Genomic DNA, 22191 nt, shown 5'->3' with positions numbered 1-22191 from the left:
ATACTTCCTATAATAACTAATTAAAAAATGTTTAATAAATTATCGTAATCTTATGGTGTATCTCGTATCAAGCAACAGAGTAGTGGTGGGTCCATGCCTACGTATACGTGTAACTCTACACAATCAAGTCGTTCCGAAATCTTTAACAATTATTCCTGACCAAAGGGTTCCTTTGCGTCAAATGGCTTCTTTCAAACATTTTCCCTTTCCAACGAGCAGAATACGTTGATGTAAAAGAATTGGTAAATTTGGCACAAAGCTACTTCCTCGCTGATTTCAATGACCTTCACATATGTTGTCAATGTCGCCATTCTGAACACCATTTCCCTTCAAACTTTTTGGCGGTCGGCCTTAGATTCTGAGATATTAATGAAAAACTTTCGGCACAATATATATTGAAAGTTACCTCCACACCGATTTCAATGACCTTGACATTTGTTATCAAAAACATATGAAAATTTTTCGGCATAATATATTGAAATCTGTTTCATAACCAACGATATTAGTATTGGTTGGGGCTAGATTAGGGCGGATGGCGCGTAAAGAATGGTAGCGAACTAGTGTTAAGTAAACTTTTTTGCGAATATTTTGTAAACCAAAGCCGAACGCCAAAAAGATTAAATGGAAATGTTGTTTAATTTTGTTAAAATTTATGTTGTTAATTTTAATGTTGTTAAAATTTAACACCTTTTTTACAAATCACCGATTCAGAGATGTAGATTTATCCCCTAAGAGCAACGACCAATAATTTTTCTACGCGCTGTACAATGAATGTGGAGATTGAGCAGATAGGTGTGTTCTGTAAGAGCGAGTACTATTTGAAAGAGTGACGTGTCACGTGATTTCGGTGTGACTGATTTCTGGGGTGTGTGATTGTGGCAGGAGTCAGTTGTCAGGCAGTGTGCAAAGAATGGTTCAGGGGGTCGCGTCGCGGCAACAATAATCTGGGTAGGCGGTAATCGGGTAAGTGGTTGGGGAAAACCCAAGTTGTGTAAACGATACTGCTGCAGGTCAAGAAGAGACCTCAGGACTCGGGACGGGACCGCCGACAAAGAAAATTTAGGTTCGCTGCACTCGCGCTGGTTCGAGTCGATGGTGGTCTTTAACCGTCCTATTGAAAGGATGGCACACCGACATAGCGCGAACCACTGTAGTGGTGCATCCCTAGCACTTACACTACTATGACTTGCTGTCGCTCTTCCGCTTGAAGGTGTGAAATAGTTAAAAGAGGCAAGACAGGTAGCTGAAAAACAAAGTCGCATCATGTTCGATATAATATATGTACTCTACGAATGCTTCAAATACTTCCAAAAACTTATTTGAACTGGTTGGAATATTCATTATATTCTGTTGCGTGATAAATTGTTTTGTTTAATTTCTGTATCATGTTTTAATAAATATATCAATATGTTTGAATGTACATTAAGTTGTTGTGAGGTTGCCGGGGCTGAGATTCTCCCTGAGAATCTCGTCGGTTGCCGTGGCTGGTCTCTGAAGGGTCGTCCTCCGGGCTCCGATAGTACGGGTGTAGATGCCGGGAACGGGGATTCGGTATGAACCGAAGGTAGTGGATCTTTAGCCGGTTTAAGAGTTGGAACTCACCGTAGAGTGAACAAAGATTTATTGAGCTTGAACTGACAATGGCGCGGCGATCACGGTAGTGATCGCTAATCGATTCGCAAAAGTTGAGAGCGCCAGCCCCGTTTGGGCGGTGGTTATATATGGTCATTTTGGGTCACGGTGGGGCCTAATGGTCGCTGTCCGATGACCCGTGGCTGTGCAACGTTCGTTATCCGCGCACCGTTCGCGAATTCCTTAGCATTGGGACACGTCTTGCGGGCTCGATGCTAAACGGTGGTTGTTTCACAACAAAGTGTCGTTCGTTTGGTTTATTACACACGCCTCATACGGCGTGTTTATACTTTCAAGAGTAAAAAAGCGCCCTTTCACGTTCGTATTTATTGTTTTATTTTATTATTTCCGCATTCAACAGCCAATTATCCGAAATGAACTGAGCATAGCTTCGAATATGTTTTATAATCAAAATAATAGGATGGACAATGTTGAATATCTCAGAAACAATAAGTTTTAGGATTAATGCACTTTAGTACTTTCATACTCAGAATTCGATATTCTATTGAATTTGACGATAAAAAACTTGCAGTCCATTTGAAAAAATAAAATTGACCTCCACATCCGATCTATCCCTGTAAAGAAACTAGTTTCACCGTTTTTTGTGTTTCTTACAACCAGCCAACTTCTATAAACAATATTTTCGCTTATTACTTGAAATAATAGATATTTGAGGTGAACCGAGTTAGCGGGACACCCTGTATAACACAGCTTCTATACTTTTCTTGGTAATACCAGCAGCTTTACCTGTGTTAATGCTAGAAACACATTATGTTTCCCGCACCCACCGCTCGAAAATCGGAGAGGGCGCTCGAAAACGAGTGGTTGTTTCAGAATATCGGTACATCAGAACGGTGACACAGAAGACAATAGAGTGAAAGGTCTAATCTATACCTGGTCTGTGGTTGCACTTCACCCGCGGTTCTCCCTCCACGCACTTCACCATCGGTTCGATATCGATTATTTATCGGTTCGGTATCAGTTCTCGCGCTATACCCCGCACCACTCCGCCAAATTCCTCCATCTCTGTGACGTCATCCGCCGCTACCGCCCACCCGCAAATAACAAATTTTGAAAATTTTCTAACTTAAATTTTGATTTCCCCCTGACCTTGAAACCCAAATTTGGCTTTGAACTGTTATAGCCCTACTACTTGTTTATAGTAATGGTACGATAAAATATGATCAATTTGATTGTATGGAATGGATTTCACTGACCCTTCGTTAAAAGTTTTTTAAAAAAATTATTGATAAACAATTTTAGTAACATTATTTTATGGCAATAATCTTTATTTTCGTTTCGGATAGATATTCAATGGTTAGATGAATTATGCATTTTCCGCATTTACCGCGGAAATGATAAAATTAGTAAACAATGTTGGCTTTTTTATTGTTATCCGCCATTATTTAGCAACTATTTCTTAGTATAGCATTCTATACAATATAATGCAACTTTCTAGACTCATCAACTATAAAGTTATAGCTTTTGGACTTCAAGAAACAACGTTTTTCATTCGTATGATCCCTATTTTATTAGTTTTTGATAAGTTTGGGTGGCCATACTGCATCCGCCATCTTTTTTCATAATACCTGCCACGAATTCGTAATCAGCGATACCTAATACCCTAGTATACCAAGTTTCGTTGATTTCCATTTCGATTTGGTGCGGGAATCGATTTTTGACCACATCTATGCCATTTTCTCCCACTGTGCGACGAATCGTCACATTCAATTAATTTCCATGTTGTCAATTTTAAAGTGTCCGCGTTTCTGAAAGCGTTCTCATAGAAAGGACAAATAGGGGTATATCCTCATTCTTTTTGCAAAATTTTAAATAGTACCTTGCTATTATAAAATTACATTTATTTAGTACAAGTGCAAAATAAATGGTATAAAATTTGTTTCTTTTTAAGTGAAACCACTTTTATTTGGTACTCTTACATCTCCACTGTAAGGCCCTAAAAGCTCATTTTTATTAGTTTCTTAGTTCAACGGTTATAATTTACTGGAAAACGGTCAATGCTTGTTCCGCATTGCATTGACTCGCGGAAAAAGAGTCTCTGGCTTTTGTTAAGCTTTAGGAGGAATGATTTATTGTCAGGTATTCCTGGGAGCATCACATCTGCGTTGTACACTTTATTGAACGGTTTGACCGTTGCACGGGCCAATTTGTTACGCGGGAATGAAGCTAAAAGGTCATCGTAAACGCCAAGGTTAGCCAACGCGACTCGCAGCCTCATGGGCACCACCGGAAGGGTCCCTGGTTAACGCGCCCAGATTTGCAACACAGATATGGGTGTCCGTTCTTTCGAGCCGCCCTGTACGCGGGCAAGTAGGAAAGATATTGCCGCCAAAATTCCGGCCAGTGCGTCAAATCTAGCCCCTTTCCCGAAAAAGGGAATAGGTGGCGCGATTTGCGCTATGGAAATTACCCGATTGGTTGACATCGACACAACGTTAGCCAATCGGGTCAATGTAGCCCCCGCCGGACTCGCCTCAAGAAATCAGACGAGTCCGTCAAGCAGTCAACACAAGTGAGTCAAACTAAAAAGGTCTTGACTAACAGATCATTCGGCAAAGACCATACGTATTCATACTCGACTCACACAAACAATCTGGTCACTCACAGTTCATCGTTCCACTCGTCTAGCTGTTTTCTGTATTTTTTTTATGAAATACAGTTTTTCATTGTTTCTTGTTAAAATATCCTTGTAACATCAATTTACTCTGCCTAACACGGTAACACGCTGGGGCTACCCAACCTTAATAAAGTATATATATACTTTATTTTATGCCCCCTTGGAGATTACAATCATATACATACACTTCTATCTCTTATATCTGCACCTTACAACTATCCGCCTTTTAAAAATTACTCGCCCGCTCGCTCATAGAAGCAACTGAAGTAAATAAACGATTTTTGCTTCAAAGTTGAATAACTCAGTAAAAAAAAAATCGCACAAGAAATTAATTACTCTGTTTTTACACAGGAAAGTGGTCGCTTTCTAGTGGTGCAAATGGAATCTGTGTAAAAAATTGCATACTTGACGTAGAACATCGCAAACTTGAAGAACATTTTTTTTTAAATTGACCAAGTACTCTTTATATCGCTATAACTTTGCTGAAAAGCAATGCAGCTAAAATCTGAGAAAGCAGCTGAAAGTAGCGATTCCACGCTTTCAAACAATATTTTCAAAATATCGATACGACTATTTTTGCCGGAGTTATGACCATGTGGATTTGCCTCTATTTTCGGGTTCCTAGAGGTAATCCTTTAATTAATGTGAAGAGCATAGTACTGGATATGTACTAGCACTAGAGAAAATGAGTTAATATAATAAAAAAAATAAAACCGACTTCGAATAAGTAAAAATGCACGAAAAAGTAAACAAAAATTTAATCCCTTATTAAATCTACAACTCTCATACTTTTTAAGTCGGCGTCTCATCATTTGCACTGTGTAAATCTGGCGCTGACTTAAAAAATATAAGAGTCGTAGATTAAATAAGGGATTAAATTATTTTTTACTTTTTAGCGCATTTTTATTTTTTTCAAGTCAGTTTTAATTTTTTTTTAATTTTTTATTTCTGAATTTTTAGTTTTATAACGGGTGTCCGCGGGAAGACTGAACAGCTGGATATCTCCTAAAGTACTGGAGGTAAAATTTTTTTAAATATATATAATTGAATGGTTCGAGGGGGCTAATTTATTAGCCGAGACGAATTTTTTTTCGATTATTATTTTGAAAGATACGGTGGTCAAGTACGGTTTTTCAAATGGAACTATTTTTTTCGAAGTCCAGAGTTGATAGTGCGATCCAAGACAAATTCAATAAGCTTTAATGTATACACTTTATTTCCACTGGTTTTTAGAATATTGCGCTTGCAAAATTACTGATTTTCACTGGAAGAAAACCCTCTGGAATAGCAAGGACAGGGGACGGTCTTAGTGGCGCCTCTGGTGGCATTGCCTGTTGAAACTGATACCTACCTGCCAAAGGTCTGGGTTAGGGATGGCAAGCCCAAAGGCTGGACAATTCTTTTCCTTCAGAAATGCTACTTCGGCAGGTACATCTGCGGTATCGAGAAGCGCACCGTTACTTTTATTTCGTACTTGCTTCTACGCTCGGATGGCCGGTTCTTTTGGGAGGGATGCAAGTTGGATTGGTTAGATTAGGAGGAGTGAAAGTAGTGAAAGGAGTGAAACCAGCCATCCGAGCGTAGAAGCAAGTACGAAATAAAAGTAACGGTGCGCTTCTCGATACCGCAGATGTACCTGCCGAAGTAGCATTTCTGAAGGAAAAGAATTGTCCAGCCTTTGGGCTTGCCATCCCTAACCCAGACCTTTGGCAGGTAGGTATCAGTTTCAACAGGCAATGCCACCCGTGGCGCCAGTAAGACCGTCCCCGGTCCTTGCTATTCCAGAGGGTTTTCTTCCAGTGAAAATCAGTAATTTTGCAAGCGCAATATCTTAAAAACCAGTGGAAATAAAGTGCATACATTAAAGCTTATTGAATTTGTCTTGGAATGCACTATCAACTCAGGTCTTCAAAGAAAATAGTTCCATTTGAAAAACCGAACTTGACCATCGTATCTTTTAAAATAATAATCGAAAAAAAAGATTCGTCTCGGCTAATAAATTAGCCCCCTCGAACCATTCAATTATATTTTTTTTCAATTTTTTATCTTCAGTGCTTTAGGAGATATCCAGCTGTCCAGTCTTCCCGCGCACACCCTGTATATATTGACACAACATGCTTAGGAAATATGAGTGTACGTACATAACATAATAATAATTAGGTCACAATAGTCTTTATTATTAACCAGAACTGGCAAAATATTGGGTCAATATTGATGCAGTGTAGGATTGGAACACCGCTATCTTTCGAACAAAAAAGAAGATCATCAAAATCGATCCATTTGCTGAGGAGTAATGTTGTGACAAACATAAAAAAAATACATACGGGTCGAATATAACCTCCTCCTTTTTGAAGTCGGTTAAAAAGTGACGGTGACGCGACTTCCGCACGCGTGTTCGTTTAGCGAATGCCGGAAACAAAAGAATGCGCCAGCACTGCGATCGCCAGTGACGGAACAATCAGTCAGAGCGGTGGTGCGCCATGAACGCTGTAGGAAAATCATTTTATGTTTTTTTCTCTCGCATAAATTCTTTAAAAAAATATGCAAAACGTAGCAATTATGCAAAGCATGCAAAGTAAATAGTGTATATTTGAAACCCTCTAAAGACAAAACAAATTTTTATCAGTCTCACTTTGTTACCAATTTTCTATAAGAATATGTATTTGCATGATTTCTGCAGTCTAATAAGTCCCTTTCTCAACAATATCATATTCAAGATTTCAAGGTCACTTGTGTGTTTATATATGAATTTAACATTCAGTAATTTAAACGTTACTAAATGTAATGAAATGTTAACTATAAACATTTATATTTGTGTCCGTCAATAGAGAACATTACTTCACAACGGCTTCCTGGATATCTTTAACAGAAGTGTGCATAACATGGTTAACACGGGCTCAAAATCTATCTGTTGTGACTATTTGTAAAAGTCCAATGTGGCACTGTCAGGTAAACTTTAATCACTAAGCTGGCCGTATGTTCGTAAAAACAATTGTTTTTATTTGGTTTATCATTCTATACAGGAAATTCAGAGGATAGAAGCAGAAGACCGGGGCTGGGTAGACAGCCCCCCTGAAGCACCGACTTTCTCAACAAACGGTAGCAGTTACATTGCTATAAGTCCAGTTAAGGATGGTGCAGCTGGTTATTATAAGCACATCATTTGGGTGCATGTTGGTCGAAAATTGGTCGTTCCACTTACACATGGCAAATTCGAAGTCACCCGAATAGTGGCATGGGATCAAACACACAGTACCATGTAAGTTTTGCTAAATTCCCTACAAATTTGTATTTATCTATTCATACATTTAATAAATATTAGTTAACCATTCGGTACACGCGCCTACTTGGGTCTCACGAATGCTCGCGTCATGCACTGAGTGCATCGAGTCGCGTCGTGCACGGTGATGTATCATTAAAAAACTTGATGACATTGAGGCGATAATGACAAAATACATATGTGTTGGACAATGAACCTATCTATATTTAAGTAATAAATATAAATAAATGCGTATTATTATGATATATAAAAAAATTAACTACAACTTGAAGACGCTTCTTCTTCCGTATCATCCATATATGTTGGTGATTCCCCGTGGTTGAGTTGGACTCGTTCAGGGTTTGTTAAGATTGCAAACTATTTGCCGACTATGAAGGACCACCCTCGTAGAGGGACAATGTGCAATTGATTTCCAAATCATTTATTGTAACAACAAACTTAGCTTAACTACATTCACTATCTAAGTGTACTTGTTCGTACGCAAGGTCTATGACTGTACTAATGAGATCTGTCGAGTTCGATAGGTTCGATGAGTTCTGTTTGAATCTCTATTGCGATCTGGCCACGGCTTGTCGCTGAGCTTTCCTCCAGGTCCCTTATCCCTCCTTCCTGGTCTGGAAAAATGGGCCTTGCCCAATCAGCGTCTCACGACATCGCGACACCCTTCCATTGCGCCCTTTGCGTGTCTTCCGGAGTGGGATGCGTTGGCGCTAGACTCCTCCGCTTGGTGGTAACAGCTTAGCAACGTGTGGGAAAAACCCCGGGCCTTGATTTCACCGACGGCCTGCTAGCTGGCGAAAACCGTTGAAACGGTCGGACCCATGGTGTGCCCTCAAGAACCTGACCTTCGAGGTCTGGGATGCGTAAAAAAACTCGGCGATCCGAGGATAAACAGTGTGAGTCAGGGACTCCTTAGGTTTATGAAGATTTGTGTTTCCGCATCTCAATTGGATTTGGAGATGGGACAAACTTTCTCTAAACAAAATGACTCGACCAAGGTGGTCTGACTAATGTATAACTAAACATATGTACATAACTCCGGTTAGGGTCTCTCGGCGCAATATACCACCGTAGGTAATATGCCACTTCTCAATTTTTTTTCTCAATAATGCACAGATGGCGTTACCTTGGCACTAATTCCGTCCAATTTAGTGTACCTGCTAAGACGACAATAGATTTTGGCTTGTAACTTCTTTTATTTGCAGTTGTTTGCGCAAAGGCCGATAATACAGGCCTCTGTCACCTCATGATGCGCGCTATCGGCAGATGGCACATACCTGTCCGATCGCTACCGATTTCCTCACCGCGAAACCACGGGCTCTCCGATTTTTTGCCCAACCCACACGAGAAAACCGAGTTGCGCCATGATATCGCTCTCCTTTGTACCGTGGCCGACGCGAAGTAAAGTACATCTCTCTCTGTGCGTTATCAACCAAGTGAATTGTAATTCAATCGTTCTTCTACCCTCGCGTACGTGGTCGTACGCTCCAGTATAATCGTTGAGGATTCGAATTCGACCTAGCAAAGTCGAACTTTCGTGGAACACTCAGACGTCGGTGCCACAATGTCGTCTGCGGAGCAGACCATCTCTCGTCAAATGGAGCTGTTCGGGCTCATCTCCAGAGCGGTCATTAATGTTCAAAAGAAAGTAGCAGCTAATATCACTGCGTCGTTCCTTCGGGGAAGCCTCTACGCGCTTACTGAAAATTGGCGGAGCTTTCTCACTAATCACTCAGCGATCCTGAGATCGGCCGAACTCGAAAAAAACGCTTCGTGACCGATATTCGCGCGCAGTGTGAAGAAATATTCATTTTTTGCAAAGCGATTCTTTCCGCATGTTGAGAGAGTTTCCAGAATCTTCGAGCGCCACCAGCTCCCCGGTACCGGCAGTGCCGACGTCCCGAAAGCCAACGCTCACAACCAATCTCTTCCTCGCATCGACCTTCCGGGATTTTCTCGAAATTACCAGGAATGCATCACGTATCGAGATTTGTTCGGATCCATGATTATTTCAAATAAATCCTTGCCGCCGGTGGAAAAGTTGCTTTACCTGAAAATGAGTCTGCAGGGAGAAGCACTGCGAGTGATCAACAACATTAAAACCAGTAACGAGAATTTCGAACGTGCGTGGCTCGCACTCAACGATCGCTTTGAAAACAAACGAGTTCTCATCGACTCGCAGCAACCTCAAGACCGTCTGTTCCCATGAAGCGAGCTTCCACGGAATCGTCTCATGAACTGAAGCGGCTTCTTAATACCAAGTTAGATGTGATGGGTGAATTGAAGTATCTGGGCTGCAACCTCAAAGATTGCGACCATTTTCTCGTTTTCTGGCTTGTGCGACGGCTGGACGCGAAGTCCATCCTCGACTGGGAGCTTCTCCTCGGCAACGACGTCAAACCTCCAACTTTTTCGGCGTTCTCATCCTTTGTGTCCGGGCGCATCCGCGCATTCGAAGCCATGGAGAGACTCACGAAATCGGGTGCAACCACCGCGTTGAAAACTCGGACGACCAATATCGCGCAACCGCCGTCGTCCGGTTCTGCGAAGCCGCATCAGACCAGCCAGTCGCAGATGCCAAATGTGCTCAATGTGCAACTCGGGGCATTATGTGTCCTCCTGTCCTGAGTACCTCGGCAAGTCGCGAACAGCGAAAGCATTTCGTGCAGGTGAACCGACTCTGCTTCAATTGCTTGGGAGAGCACCAACGGAAGGTGTGTCGGTCCTCGAGGCGCTGCCAACAATGCAGGGCTCATCATCGCACGAGCCTCCATCAAGAAACGGAGCCTCCTTCAGTGCACGTGCTCACCACTCCGGAGGGTTCGGGTACATCCTTCCTGCCAACAGTGCATCACGTTTCGCCGATATCGCAAGCTGCCTCTTCTCCTCCTCGGGTCCTGCTCGCCATCGCTCAAGTTAAGGTCATCGGTGCAAGTGGAGAAAGAGCCGTTGTTCGAATTCTTCTCGATCAAGGGTTCGAGGTGTCTTTTGCCACGGAGGCCCTCGTCCAACATTTCCGTCTGATTAGACACTGAGCTGCTTTTCCTATTCATGGCATCGGCTCGCATTGCGGTGTCACGCGGCGTGACCTTCGTCATCATCAAGTCGCTTAACGAGCCAAGTAGTCGTTTTGAGGTAAACCCGTACATATTATTTAAACTGACAGACTATGCTCCAGACGTGGCGCCGTGCCATCTAGAGCTTCCCCACCTGCGCGGATCCAGACTTCTTCCGCCCTGGAGGCATCGATTTCATCGTGGGCGACGATCTCTACAGTCGGGTCATCAAATCCACGGTGCAGCGCGGTAGCCCCAATGACTCAATCGCACAGGAAATGCATCTCGGCTGGGTACTCTCTGGCCCTTGTCACTGCCCGCTTGAGCAATCGGGACGTCGCGTACTTCAACAGCGGCATCAATCGAGAACTGTTGCGAGAGCTGCTCGAGCGATTCTCCAGGAGGAAACGAACTAGGCGCCTCCACCCTCCCTCTCGGAAGGCGACCGGCTGTGTGAGGAATATTTCTTTAAAACTCATTCGCGCGATGCGGCCAGTCGTTACGTAGTTCGGATGCCGCTTTCCCGTGAGACCCATGCGTGAGGTAGTTCTGGAGCGGCCGCGTTGCAAATTCTCGTGCGCACCGAAGCACGCTTCGCCGCGAATCGCGATCTCGAACGCGAATATGTTAAGTTCATGCACGAATATGAGAGTCTCGGACACATGCAAGTCACGTCTGACTCCGATGAGTCTGCGCGTGGTCGTTTCTACCTCTCGCATCACGCGGTACTCCGCGAATCGAACGAAGGCACTCGCATTCGCGTTGTGTTCAACGGATCGCATCGTTCGGACTCCGGGCTCTCACTGAATGATCATCTTTTCACTGATCTGAAATTGCAAAACGAAATCTTCGCGGTGCTGCTGCGGTGGCATCAGTACCCTTATGCTTTCGCAACAGATATCGAAAAGATGTACCGTCAGCAGCGGGCGCATCCTGAAGATCAGGATCCGCAACGGATCTGGTGGAGTCCGAAACCGAACGGTGCAATCCTCCCTTACGCTCTCACGACTGTGACATACGGTCTCGCGTGCGCTCCTTAACTTGTGATGAGGTCCCTCAAGCAGCTTGTCAGTGATGAGGGCGCGCGTTTCCCTCTCGCGGTGGAGGCAGCGCTGAATCAAACTAACGTAGATGACATTCTCTGTCTCGCACACCATCGACTTCGGCCGCAACAAAATCTCTCATCTCAACGGATTATTAAAGTCGGGCGGGTTCACGCTCAAAAAATGGATCGCCATGCTTGTGCAGCTCCTCTTCGGACAGCCCGACGGCGGCGAGCTCGCGTCGCGGTTACTTGCGCTCAATCCGGAATGTGCCTCTAGCACTCTCGGGCTGTCGTGGAACGCGCACCACAATACGTTTGTCTTCTCTGCTCTTCACGGCGATGACTCCTAGATTTCAACCAAGAGAGCCGTGCTGTCCCATATCTCGCGACTGTTCAACCCTCTCGGGTGGCTCGCTCCCATTACGGTGTTCGGGAAGACGTTTATGCAGAAGCTCTGGGCGATCAAACTCGAGTGGGACGATAGAATTCCGACTGATCTCTCTTTTCGTTGAACGCGGTTTTATCAAAGCCTGGGCGACCTTCACTTTCTGTCGGTCCCTCGGTGGATCCTCACCCCGCTGTCACACGATAACATTGAACTTCACGGGTTCGCGGATGCCTCTGTTCTCGCCCTGGATGCTGTGATTTACCTCCGAATTGGGCACTCAAACGGTCAAACTGAAAGTCGCTTAGTCACGGCCAAATCCAAAGTCGCGCCTCTGAAACGGATGACCATTCCGCGTCTCGAAATATCTGCCGCGGTTATCATAGCTCGCCAAGTCTCTCGTGTCCATCATATTTTAAAGTTAACCACCGTTTCAATGCATTTATGGACAGATTCCACTGTTGCGCTTACCTGGATTCGAGGACACCCGTCCAGATGGAAAGAGTTTGTGCAAAATCGCGTCCTCGAAATTCATTCTCTTGTGCCCTACGGGCACTGGCACCACTCGCCATGTCAGAATAATCCTGCAGATCTGGCGTCCCGCGGAGTGGCTCCTCAGCAGCTTCGCGCATCGTCGCTGTGGTGGAATAGCCCTTCGTGACTGCAGAAGCCACCCGAGTGCTGGCCTTCCATGTCTCCTGCCATTGATGATAGGGCAGAAACGGAAATGCGAAAATCAGTGAAAGGAATTGCAGGTTAGTCCGCGACTCAGGGGGATTGGAATTTGATTCACCGGTATTCCACGCTGAATCGTCTCCTCCGAATCACCGCGTGGTGTATTCGCGCGGTCGCGAAATTCAAACATCCTGCCACCAAGTTCGCGTCCTCCCAACTTTCCACGTCCGAACTCGAGGCCGCTCGACGGTGGTGGATTAAAACCGTACAGAGGGAACACTTCGCGAGGGAAATCCAAGCACTGTCCGCCCGGGGGGCCCTCCCGAATGGGACGGCCTTGTCGCGTCTCCTGCCGATGGTGGACGACCAGCAACTCCTCCGTGTTGGAGGGCGACTCCAACATTCGTTACTCGGCCCCGATCAGAAGCATCCATACATTCTTCCACGCGAGTTGCCGCTTACCACGCTTGTCATTGATCACGCTCACCGCTTAACACTGCATGGTGGACCTCAACTAACTCTCGCGACGATTCGATTACGTTATTGGATTCTCGGCGGACGCTCGCTTGTTCGCGCGTTCATCCACCGATGCGTCACGTGCGCTAGACGCCGAGCCCGCACGGCCGATCAGCGAATCGGTCAGTTACCGTCTCGCTGCGTCACACCCGCGCGGTCGTTCCTTCACTCGGAAGTCGACTACGCGGGACCTCTCACCTTTCGTACCATCCGGGGACGCGGGTGTAACGTACCGCGACGAGTCGCCATTAAATTTTTCTTTTTCTTTTATATACTTATTCTCCTTATCATTATATTATGTTATATTATACCTAAAATATTTTGTATTAGCAATAAGACGCGAGCGCACGTATGAATGAACGCGATCTAGCAACCAGTGAAGGAACTGAGCAAAGTGAACGCATGCGCAGCGTCATTCAACCGAGCGAGTGAACCGATTGCGGACTGCGAATGGATCGAGTACGCATGCACAAGACGCACGATCGTCCGAACACCTAGTGAAACGCGAGTGTAACACCTGATTGGTGAAAACCAAATACGAAAGCTAATTGGTGCGCGTAGAGTGCGACAAGTGATTGGTGCTGGTCAAGTTCTACGGGTGGGTATAAATAGACCCGCCAGCAGCACACAAGAGACCATCCAGCATTCGACAACTTCCACACTCTCTCCGAGGCACTTGAACCGGCACCTTGGCTAGAGAGACATCCAGCATTCGACTCATTCCACAACTTCTCTTCGAGGCGCTTGAACCGGGACCTCGTCTAAATTCACCTCTCTCTCTCTAAGGCAGCTTGACTAGGCACCTTGCGCTCTACTTGTGAAACCTCCTGTAACTAACGGCAACGTTTCGTTCGAGAACGTTACATGGAGGAAAATTGTACAAAGGGTACATTGCCATATTTGTGTGCTTCGTCACTGGCGGAGCCCACCTCGAACCGGTCTCGGACTACACGTCCACCGCGTTCATCGCGGCATACAAACGCTTCACTGGCCGCCGCGGCATCTGCGCAACAATCACCAGTGATTGCGGCACAACGCTCACGGGTGCGGACGCGCTGCTGCGGACCATGCATTCTCCAGCCTCACGTGAATCTCAACAAATTGCGGACGCGCTCGCGAACCTTGGAACCAACTTCGGTGGAAGGTGGGAAGCGTGCGTGAAATCCGTGAAATTTCATCTCAAACGCATCGTGGGAACTCATTCTCTCACCTTTGAAGAGCTCGCTGCGCTGCTCGGTCAAGTCGAAGCCGTCTTGAATTCGCGGCCGTTCTGTCCACTCACCGACGACGCGTCCGATCTTGCCGCGTTGACACCGGGCCACTTTCTCATTGGCGACAGCCTGACCGTCGTTCCGGAGCCCGACTTGTCGCCCATGCCCTCGTCTCGTCTCTCTCGGTGGCAGCTCGTGCGCCAAAATACTCGATCACTTGTGGGATCGCTGGCATCGCGAATACTTGCAGCAAATTCCAAATCTTGTCGAAATGGCGTAATGCACGGGAGTCGATCCGGGTCGGAACGATGGTGCTCATAAAAGACGAACGCGGGCCACCAGCACGATTGCCGCTCGCACGCGTGAAGAAAGTGAAAGTGCATCCAGGTCCCGACAATTTAGTTTGCGTCGCAATAGTGCGAACTGCAACGTCATCATTGACTCGTCCGTTGGTGAAATTGTGTATTCTTCCAATTCCTCCGTGTGAGTCCGACTCGCCGTCGAACTCGGTCGATCTTTCCTGACCAGTGTAGGGGGAGGGGGGAGGGGGATGGGGAGAAAATTCGGTGATTATCACCATCAGTGACAGAGTATACTTTCACACATTAGTACTGAACAGCTGGATATCTCCTAATCTATTGCACATCAAAAAATTATTATTTATGCAATTCATTAGCGCAGACGAATTTTCTTTCGATTATTATTTTAAAAGATACGATGGTCAAGTTCGGTTTTTTGAATGGAACTATTTTTTTTTAAGAGGTGAGTTGATAGTGCGTTCCAAGACAAATTCAATAAGCCTTAATGTATATACTTGATTTCCACTGGTTTTCGAGATATTGGGCTTGCAAATTTACTGATTTTCACTCGAAGAAAACCCGCTGGAATAGCAAGCATCCGGGGCGGTCTTGCTGGCGTCACGGGTGCCCTTGCCAATCGGACTGGTCCTAATACAATCTGCTCCCTATAGTTTAGAGATTTGGTCTAGTAACTTTCACATCTCCTCACCTAACCAATCGAACTTGCATCCCTCCCAAAAGAACCGGCCATCCGAGCGTAGAAGCAAGTGCGAAATAAAAGACTATTGAAGTTGAAAATTGAGTCTGAATGAGGAAATTGAGTAAATATAATGATGTTTTGAAACATTAACATTAGTAAGTAGCATTTCTGACGGAAAAGTATTGTCCAGCCTTTGGGCCTGCCATTCCTAACCCAAACCTTTGGCAGGTAGGTGTCTGTTTCTACAGGCAAGGCCGTCCCCGGTGCTTGATATTCCAGCGGGTTTTCTTCCAGGGAAAATCAGTAAACTTGCAAGCGCAATATCTCAAAAACCAGTGGAAATCAAGTGTATACATTAATGCTTATTGAATTTGCCATGGAACGTACTATCAACTCACTTCTTCAAAAAAAAAATAGTTCCATTTAAAAAACCGAACTTGACCATCGTATCTTTTAAAATAATAATCGAAAAAAAAATCATCTGTGCTAATATATTGGCCCCCTCGAACCAAGCCATATTTTTATTTTTTTATCTCCAATACATTAGGAGATATCCAGCTGTTCATTCTTCCCGCAGACACCCTGTATAATTCCATATTTTACGGTGTTGGACGTGATCCCGCAATAATCATCGTCAACGTCGTAGCCACCGCCGTCTTCAACGGTTCGAGCGTTGTTGTCAATCTTTCGCTCTTTCAGCTTGTACACATCGCAGATATCCTCAACGATTATGTCCGGTAGGAGTGGCAGCATGGTTTTCTTTTCCGCACCTTTCACGATGGCGAAGTCGATGTTCGCGAGTGTGCTGTCGAGCAGTGCCGGAAGTTTGGAGTATGGAACGCAGCCATCAGACCAGCAGAGCCCGTGATGATGCTTCGTGAGCTAGGACGCTTGACATTGCTCGAACGAATTCAGATGATTCCAGAAATATGGCGGTTCGATGATTTAATGGCTGACCGTCGGCGCTTTATAAGTGTTACTGGTTATGTCTCCTTAGTGACGAACTCGCGTTCGCTACTGAAACCTTGTAGATCGACAACGACGATAATCGTTATTCGTATAAGTAGCGTCGGTTGCGAAATAGTAACTGAGGACTTCGACATCGACATCAACGTTTTCACAGTAGGAGTAGTATAAAAGTTGAGTTTCCTAGCCGCGTCCAGCGGCCGCGGTCGGCGGCGGCCAAACTTCGGCCGCGCAGCGTCCAGAGTCCCACTTTGGTTCGAGCGCACTTGAAAGGGTCTACGGCCGAGGATTTATACCTGCTTCAGAAATAAAATAATTTTTTTTCTTTATCGTTTCGATATGGAAGTGACACCAATGGATTCCTTATGTTTTTCCGATGAAAATCATATGAAATTTCCTGTAAATCGGACTATTATTAACGAAGACTTTCATGGAATTTCCTTCATGTGATCCGAATGACGTCGTTCGTGGTGTCAATTTCATCGGCGAAACATAAGGAATCCATTGACGTCGTTTTTGCAAAGATCTGATGGGAAATGCGGAAATTCTGGACATTTCTGACTTTTTAATTATATTCGAACCCTTTCAAGGGTCGAAACTCATAACATTCGGTGAGGCACTGCGAGGGTTTAACTTCGTCATGGGGTACCATGCGGCATCTAAAAAGATGTGTCAAAGGACAGACGCTCCAACTAAATAAATTCTACACCAAGAAGGCTCGAAGCTATTGTAAAATCAAAACACAATCCCACAAATTATTAAAACATTAAATATTTAGGTAGTTTATTTCCATGGTTTATTGAGCCTTTTTTTACTGTACGAATACTTACTGCACGTCTATTTCTGTACGTTTATCTGCTTTTACTCATTTTTTTTAAATGTTAAGGGGAATAAAAATTTGTTTATACAAGATCTATTCTACAAACATTTAAGAATATTTATTAATCATCTTTTTTTGTTAGAATGTAGTACTGACATGGATATACAAATTTTTACTTTAAATTGGTCGCTGGACGAATATTTTTTACACTAACTGTATATAAGTACCGAGGCTTCCAACGAGTTACGCAAACGACAAACAAGGTGGTGGTTTAGTCGAACCCTATTCCGCCGTGCTACGGACATAAGTCAGCCTGTTCAGTTTTTATTTACCAATTAAGAAATATTATCCACTAAGTCCACCATCAACACGCCTCGCGGAAAGACACAAGAAGAAAAGGGGTAGCAGTCCGCTGATTGCGCGTGGTCACGCCTGCGTCGTTCTCCTTCGAAATTAAAGGCGGATCCCTTATCTCTCGAGTATAAACGTACCCGCGCTCGAATATCAAAACAGAATGACCCGCGTCGTAATGGGTGCAAGGAAAGGTGGGTCATAGGGAGAAGATTATATTATGACCAATAAAGTCCTTCTCAGTGTCACATTTTGCGTGTGTGTAGTTACGAGTGTCTGAAATGTCGACGAAGTTACAGTTTTTGTCTGCGGAGGACAAAACATTGATAGAGGATATATCAAATTTAATATTGTGTCCTTTATGATTGCAAGGAGCGAAAGAAAGTGTGCGGAGAGAAGTGTAAATTAAATTAAACAGAACAGGTAGAGTATTCTTCAATTATACTTATTGCTTTATTATTGCTAATTACATTTATTTATTCTTTCATCATACATGTATGAGGCACTTAGAACCAAAGAGATGCCAGTGACATTTTTTAAACTTTTCAGTTAAGAGCAGGAAGGGTTAGTTAAATCGTTAAATATAATGTTATAAATAATATAAGTAATTTAACGTTATATCAAAATATCATTTAGAGGCTAGAAAAATTTACAGCTAAGCAAATAATTGAAAAAAGTTCGTGCCAAAGGTATGCAAGTGATTTATTATCTCATACGCTTCAGTGTAATCACCAATTACCATTAGTAACGAGAATACGAATATTAGTACGAAGAATTTCCCTGAATCTGTTGAGGGACGATAAACTCAATACAGTTTTAATAATATCTTAAATCAATATTGGTATTCATAACAAACGCAGTGTATTACAGCGATGCATTGTCCCAAAAATTTAACTTGCATTGTTTCTAATGCACCTCCTCCAAACAAATACGTTACGTTACGGCAAAACAGATGCGGCACGTTGCCGCCTACATGTAATTCATAAGATGGATTCTATTATATAGGTACGATAAAAAATTACCCAGTTACAAAACTCGAAATGTACACGAAAGTTCGTGGAAATCAATAAGCAGCGACATAAAATCAGAAAGTATTATACGTACATCAGAACATAATATAAATATATATTTAAGATAATAAAATAAAATATTATTTTGTTATGGTTTCATATTGCCAAGGAACTTCTCCCGCAAACGAAACCAGTCTGCGAAAGCGATACGAATGTCCATAGTTTGTTTATTCAGTCTTGCATAGCGTCTTGTTTTATTTGTTTTCAACGCCAATGCTTCATCTGCTACTAAAACATTTGGCATCGAAATGTCTGTGCATGGGAGAGATTTAGTAGGTGACACGAGCAAGATCGGATCACCAGTAACCGAAGCTTTTCCCCCAGCTTCCCTCCATAGGAACTGCCATTTATTGTAATATACTTGTGACTAGCATCTACAACTGCCATCAAAATAATGAAAAATGTTCCTTTATATAATTGTAAAATGCTGATCCAGAGTTTTTGGGAGCAAATATATACACATGTTTGCCATCCACTGCGCCAACACATTTCGGGATATTTGACTTTTTGATAACAGTGGGTTCGTTTTTTTTTATTTTTCATTATTAAATTTTGACGGCATGAGCGTATTACGGATCGTGTGGAAAATTTGTTGGGCGATATTATTTACAGTTTCCTCTCCAAGACGAAAACTGGAAGCTATTGCTCGAAAAGACAATAGTGGACAGAATCTAAAACATTATTTAAAATAAGCAAAATTTATTAAAATAAACGAATACTAATTTTGCAATTGAATAATTACGTATGGAAATTCAAAAATCATTTTTCAATATACAATTTGCTTGTGACGTTAATATAACTATTTCTCAAAGTTATTCTGATTTGATACTTTGACATCGATCTTCCATAGGACACGTAAATGATTTTCGGACAAATTATATATTAACTAACCCAACTATTCAATGCATAAACAATTAAATTAATCAATTTTTGATATACAAACAATATATAGTTCTAATGTAAAAAAATTCAATGTACCTATCTGTCATGCGTGCCGTACTTGGTGAATTGTTGAAAATGTGAAATTATTTTTTTACTTATGTTCTAACGCCTCTTTCCACACAGGTGTGTTGCCATTCCACGGCCCCCTCCGGTGAATTGAAATGTGTCATAAACATATTGCGGACGTCGAACCCCTGTGCATTTCCAAATCCTCCTGCTCTAACCAATGGCATCGTATTGTTGCTTCCCATGCTTGCCTCGAAATCTGTTTGTTTCGCGTGACTATTATTTATAAATTCATCACGCAACATGTTGTGGAGGCAACATGTTACTGTAATAATATTATCCGTCGTTTCCGGAAGTACCGCAATTGGTGCATAGAAAATTCTGAAGGTTTGAGAGAATATGCCAAACGCATTCTCCGACACCCTACGGGCTCGGCACAGCCGATAATTAAAAATTGTTTTTTTTTGTATCTTCTGTCGCCTGGTTTTTTGGGTACGACTTCAACATACGTTTCGTCAATCGGAATGCCTCATCGCCCACAATTACGTGAGGGGTTGTAACGTTCGTTCCGGGAAGTGGTTTATCCATGGGAAATTTTAATTTTTCCGTATTTATGGCTTGACCCATTATGGATTTCTGGAATATTCCACTGTCTCCCTCCTTTCCATACGACCCAACGTCCACAATAATAAATTTGTAATTGGCATCCACGAATGCTAATAATACAATGGAGAAAAAGTTTTAGTAATTAAAATACGGGGAACCACTATTCCGTGGACATTTGATTCTTATGTGTTTCCCGTCAATAGCTCCGACACAATATGGAAAATTCCATTTCACGAAGAAGTTATTGCTGATTCTTTCAAAATCCGCAACACTCGGCTGCGGCATAAATATGGCAACTAATTTATTGCACAATTCTTGCAATTCTGTCCGTACAATTATGCTTACATAGGGTGTCCCAAAAATGATGCGGTTCCTTGAAGGGGGTGACTCAGGGGGTTATTACAAACAACTTTTCCCTTTGCGAAAATGTTCTCCGAGTTTTCGTTAACGAGATCTTAACAAAAAGCACCGACCAACCAGAGCGCGAGCCATCCGCTGGAGGTCTCGCGGTAGCGTGGCCGCGTGCCGGGCCGCGCTGCGAGTACGAACAAGCACGGCCTCATGCATCGAAGGAAATTGCGTAGAATGGCAAATGAAAAAGACGTAACAAAAATCGAACATTTTACCATGGTTTGTTTGCCATTTAAAGTGAATAACGAATGAAGGATAAATGGATGAAAATCATGTGTAACGTAAAAAGACGAATTCACAGTTGTTTTTTTTTAGAAGAATCGAGAATAATAATTAATTGGAGTGAGAGGATAAGGAACAGGTAAATTTCCTTTTTTAATAACGTACAAACGAAAAGGTAATGCAACAGGGAACGAACGAAAAGTGATCGTAGTTCGTTATTGGGATAAAAATGCGTAGTTCAATAACGGCCGACACTGTTGCTGATAATGAATAAAAGTCCGTTTAAAAACTCAGAAGAAAAATTTACGTACGGAAATGTGGAGAATTATCGCCGGAAATTAGCCATCGCTTGCGTTAAATTTGAAAATGAATGATCACCAATAAAGTAACTAAAACTCACCCTTGTTGGAAATTCGCCTGCAGCTTGAAAACCTGTGTCACTGAGTCACTGAACCGATCTTGGTCATCGATGGACGGGCTCGGTGCACAACTGGTCACAGGTATACGACACTACCCAAAGTTAAGGGTCGCAATGTCAGGTGCGTCTAGGTTAATGTACCGAATATTCACTTCACTGCACGGTTACTAACACTGATCACTTAATTTACTTTTCATTTCTTACTTTACTTTTCGTGTTGTTCCAACGTCTTAAAAATTGGTGGCTCCGAAAGGGGCCGATTGTTGTTAATGTAAGAATGGCTCCACGTGACCACCGCCATTGATGTTGCATTGCTCAGCCCGGAGAATTAATTCCCTTTGTACGCCCTGCAATGTTTGCGGCGTAATGTTATCCACTGCTGCGTGAATAAGCATAATGGCTTCTTCGGGTGTGTCCACCGGTTGACGATACACCTCATTCTGAAATGATTGTTGTTCAACAAATACAGAATGTAAGTAAAAAAAAAAGAATATCACAATAACGAACTACGATCACTTTTCGTTCGTTCCCTGTTGCATTACCTTTTTCTTTGTACGTTATTAAAAAAGGAAATTTATCTGTTCCTTACTCTCTCACTCCAATTAATTATTATTCTCGATTCTTCTAAAAAAAAACAACTGTGTATTCGTCTTTTTACGTTACACATGATTTTCATCCATTTATCCTTCATTCGTTATTCACTTTAAATGGCAAACAAACCATGGTAAAATGTTCGATTTTTGTTACGTCTTTTTCATTTGCCATTCTACGCAATTTCCTTCGATGCATGAGGCCGTGCTTGTTCGTACTCGCAGCGCGGCCCGGCACGCGGCCACGCTACCGCGAGACCTCCAGCGGATGGCTCGCGCTCTGGTTGGTCGGTGCTTTTTGTTAATATCTCGTTAACGAAAACTCGGAGAACATTTTCGCAAAGGGAAAAGT

At 43.2% G+C, this 22191-nt stretch overlaps 1 protein-coding gene across 1 annotated transcript in view; it reads left to right on the top strand.

Annotated features, from left to right (window-relative positions):
- The window catches only part of Dpp10 (Dipeptidyl peptidase 10), a 655550-nt gene that overhangs the window by 468577 nt on the left and 164782 nt on the right, over window positions 1-22191 (top strand). The window contains exons 8-9 of the mRNA XM_076823446.1: window positions 7099-7219; window positions 7294-7529. Of these exons, the coding sequence (XP_076679561.1) occupies window positions 7099-7219; window positions 7294-7529 (357 nt within the window). The remainder of the gene's footprint in view (window positions 1-7098; window positions 7220-7293; window positions 7530-22191) is intronic.

Source organism: Andrena cerasifolii, chromosome 11, assembly GCF_050908995.1.
Source record: "Andrena cerasifolii isolate SP2316 chromosome 11, iyAndCera1_principal, whole genome shotgun sequence".
Taxonomy (NCBI): Eukaryota; Metazoa; Arthropoda; class Insecta; order Hymenoptera; family Andrenidae; genus Andrena; species Andrena cerasifolii.
The sequence above is the reverse complement of the archived record's forward strand: the minus strand, read 5'-3'. Positions and strand labels throughout refer to the sequence as shown.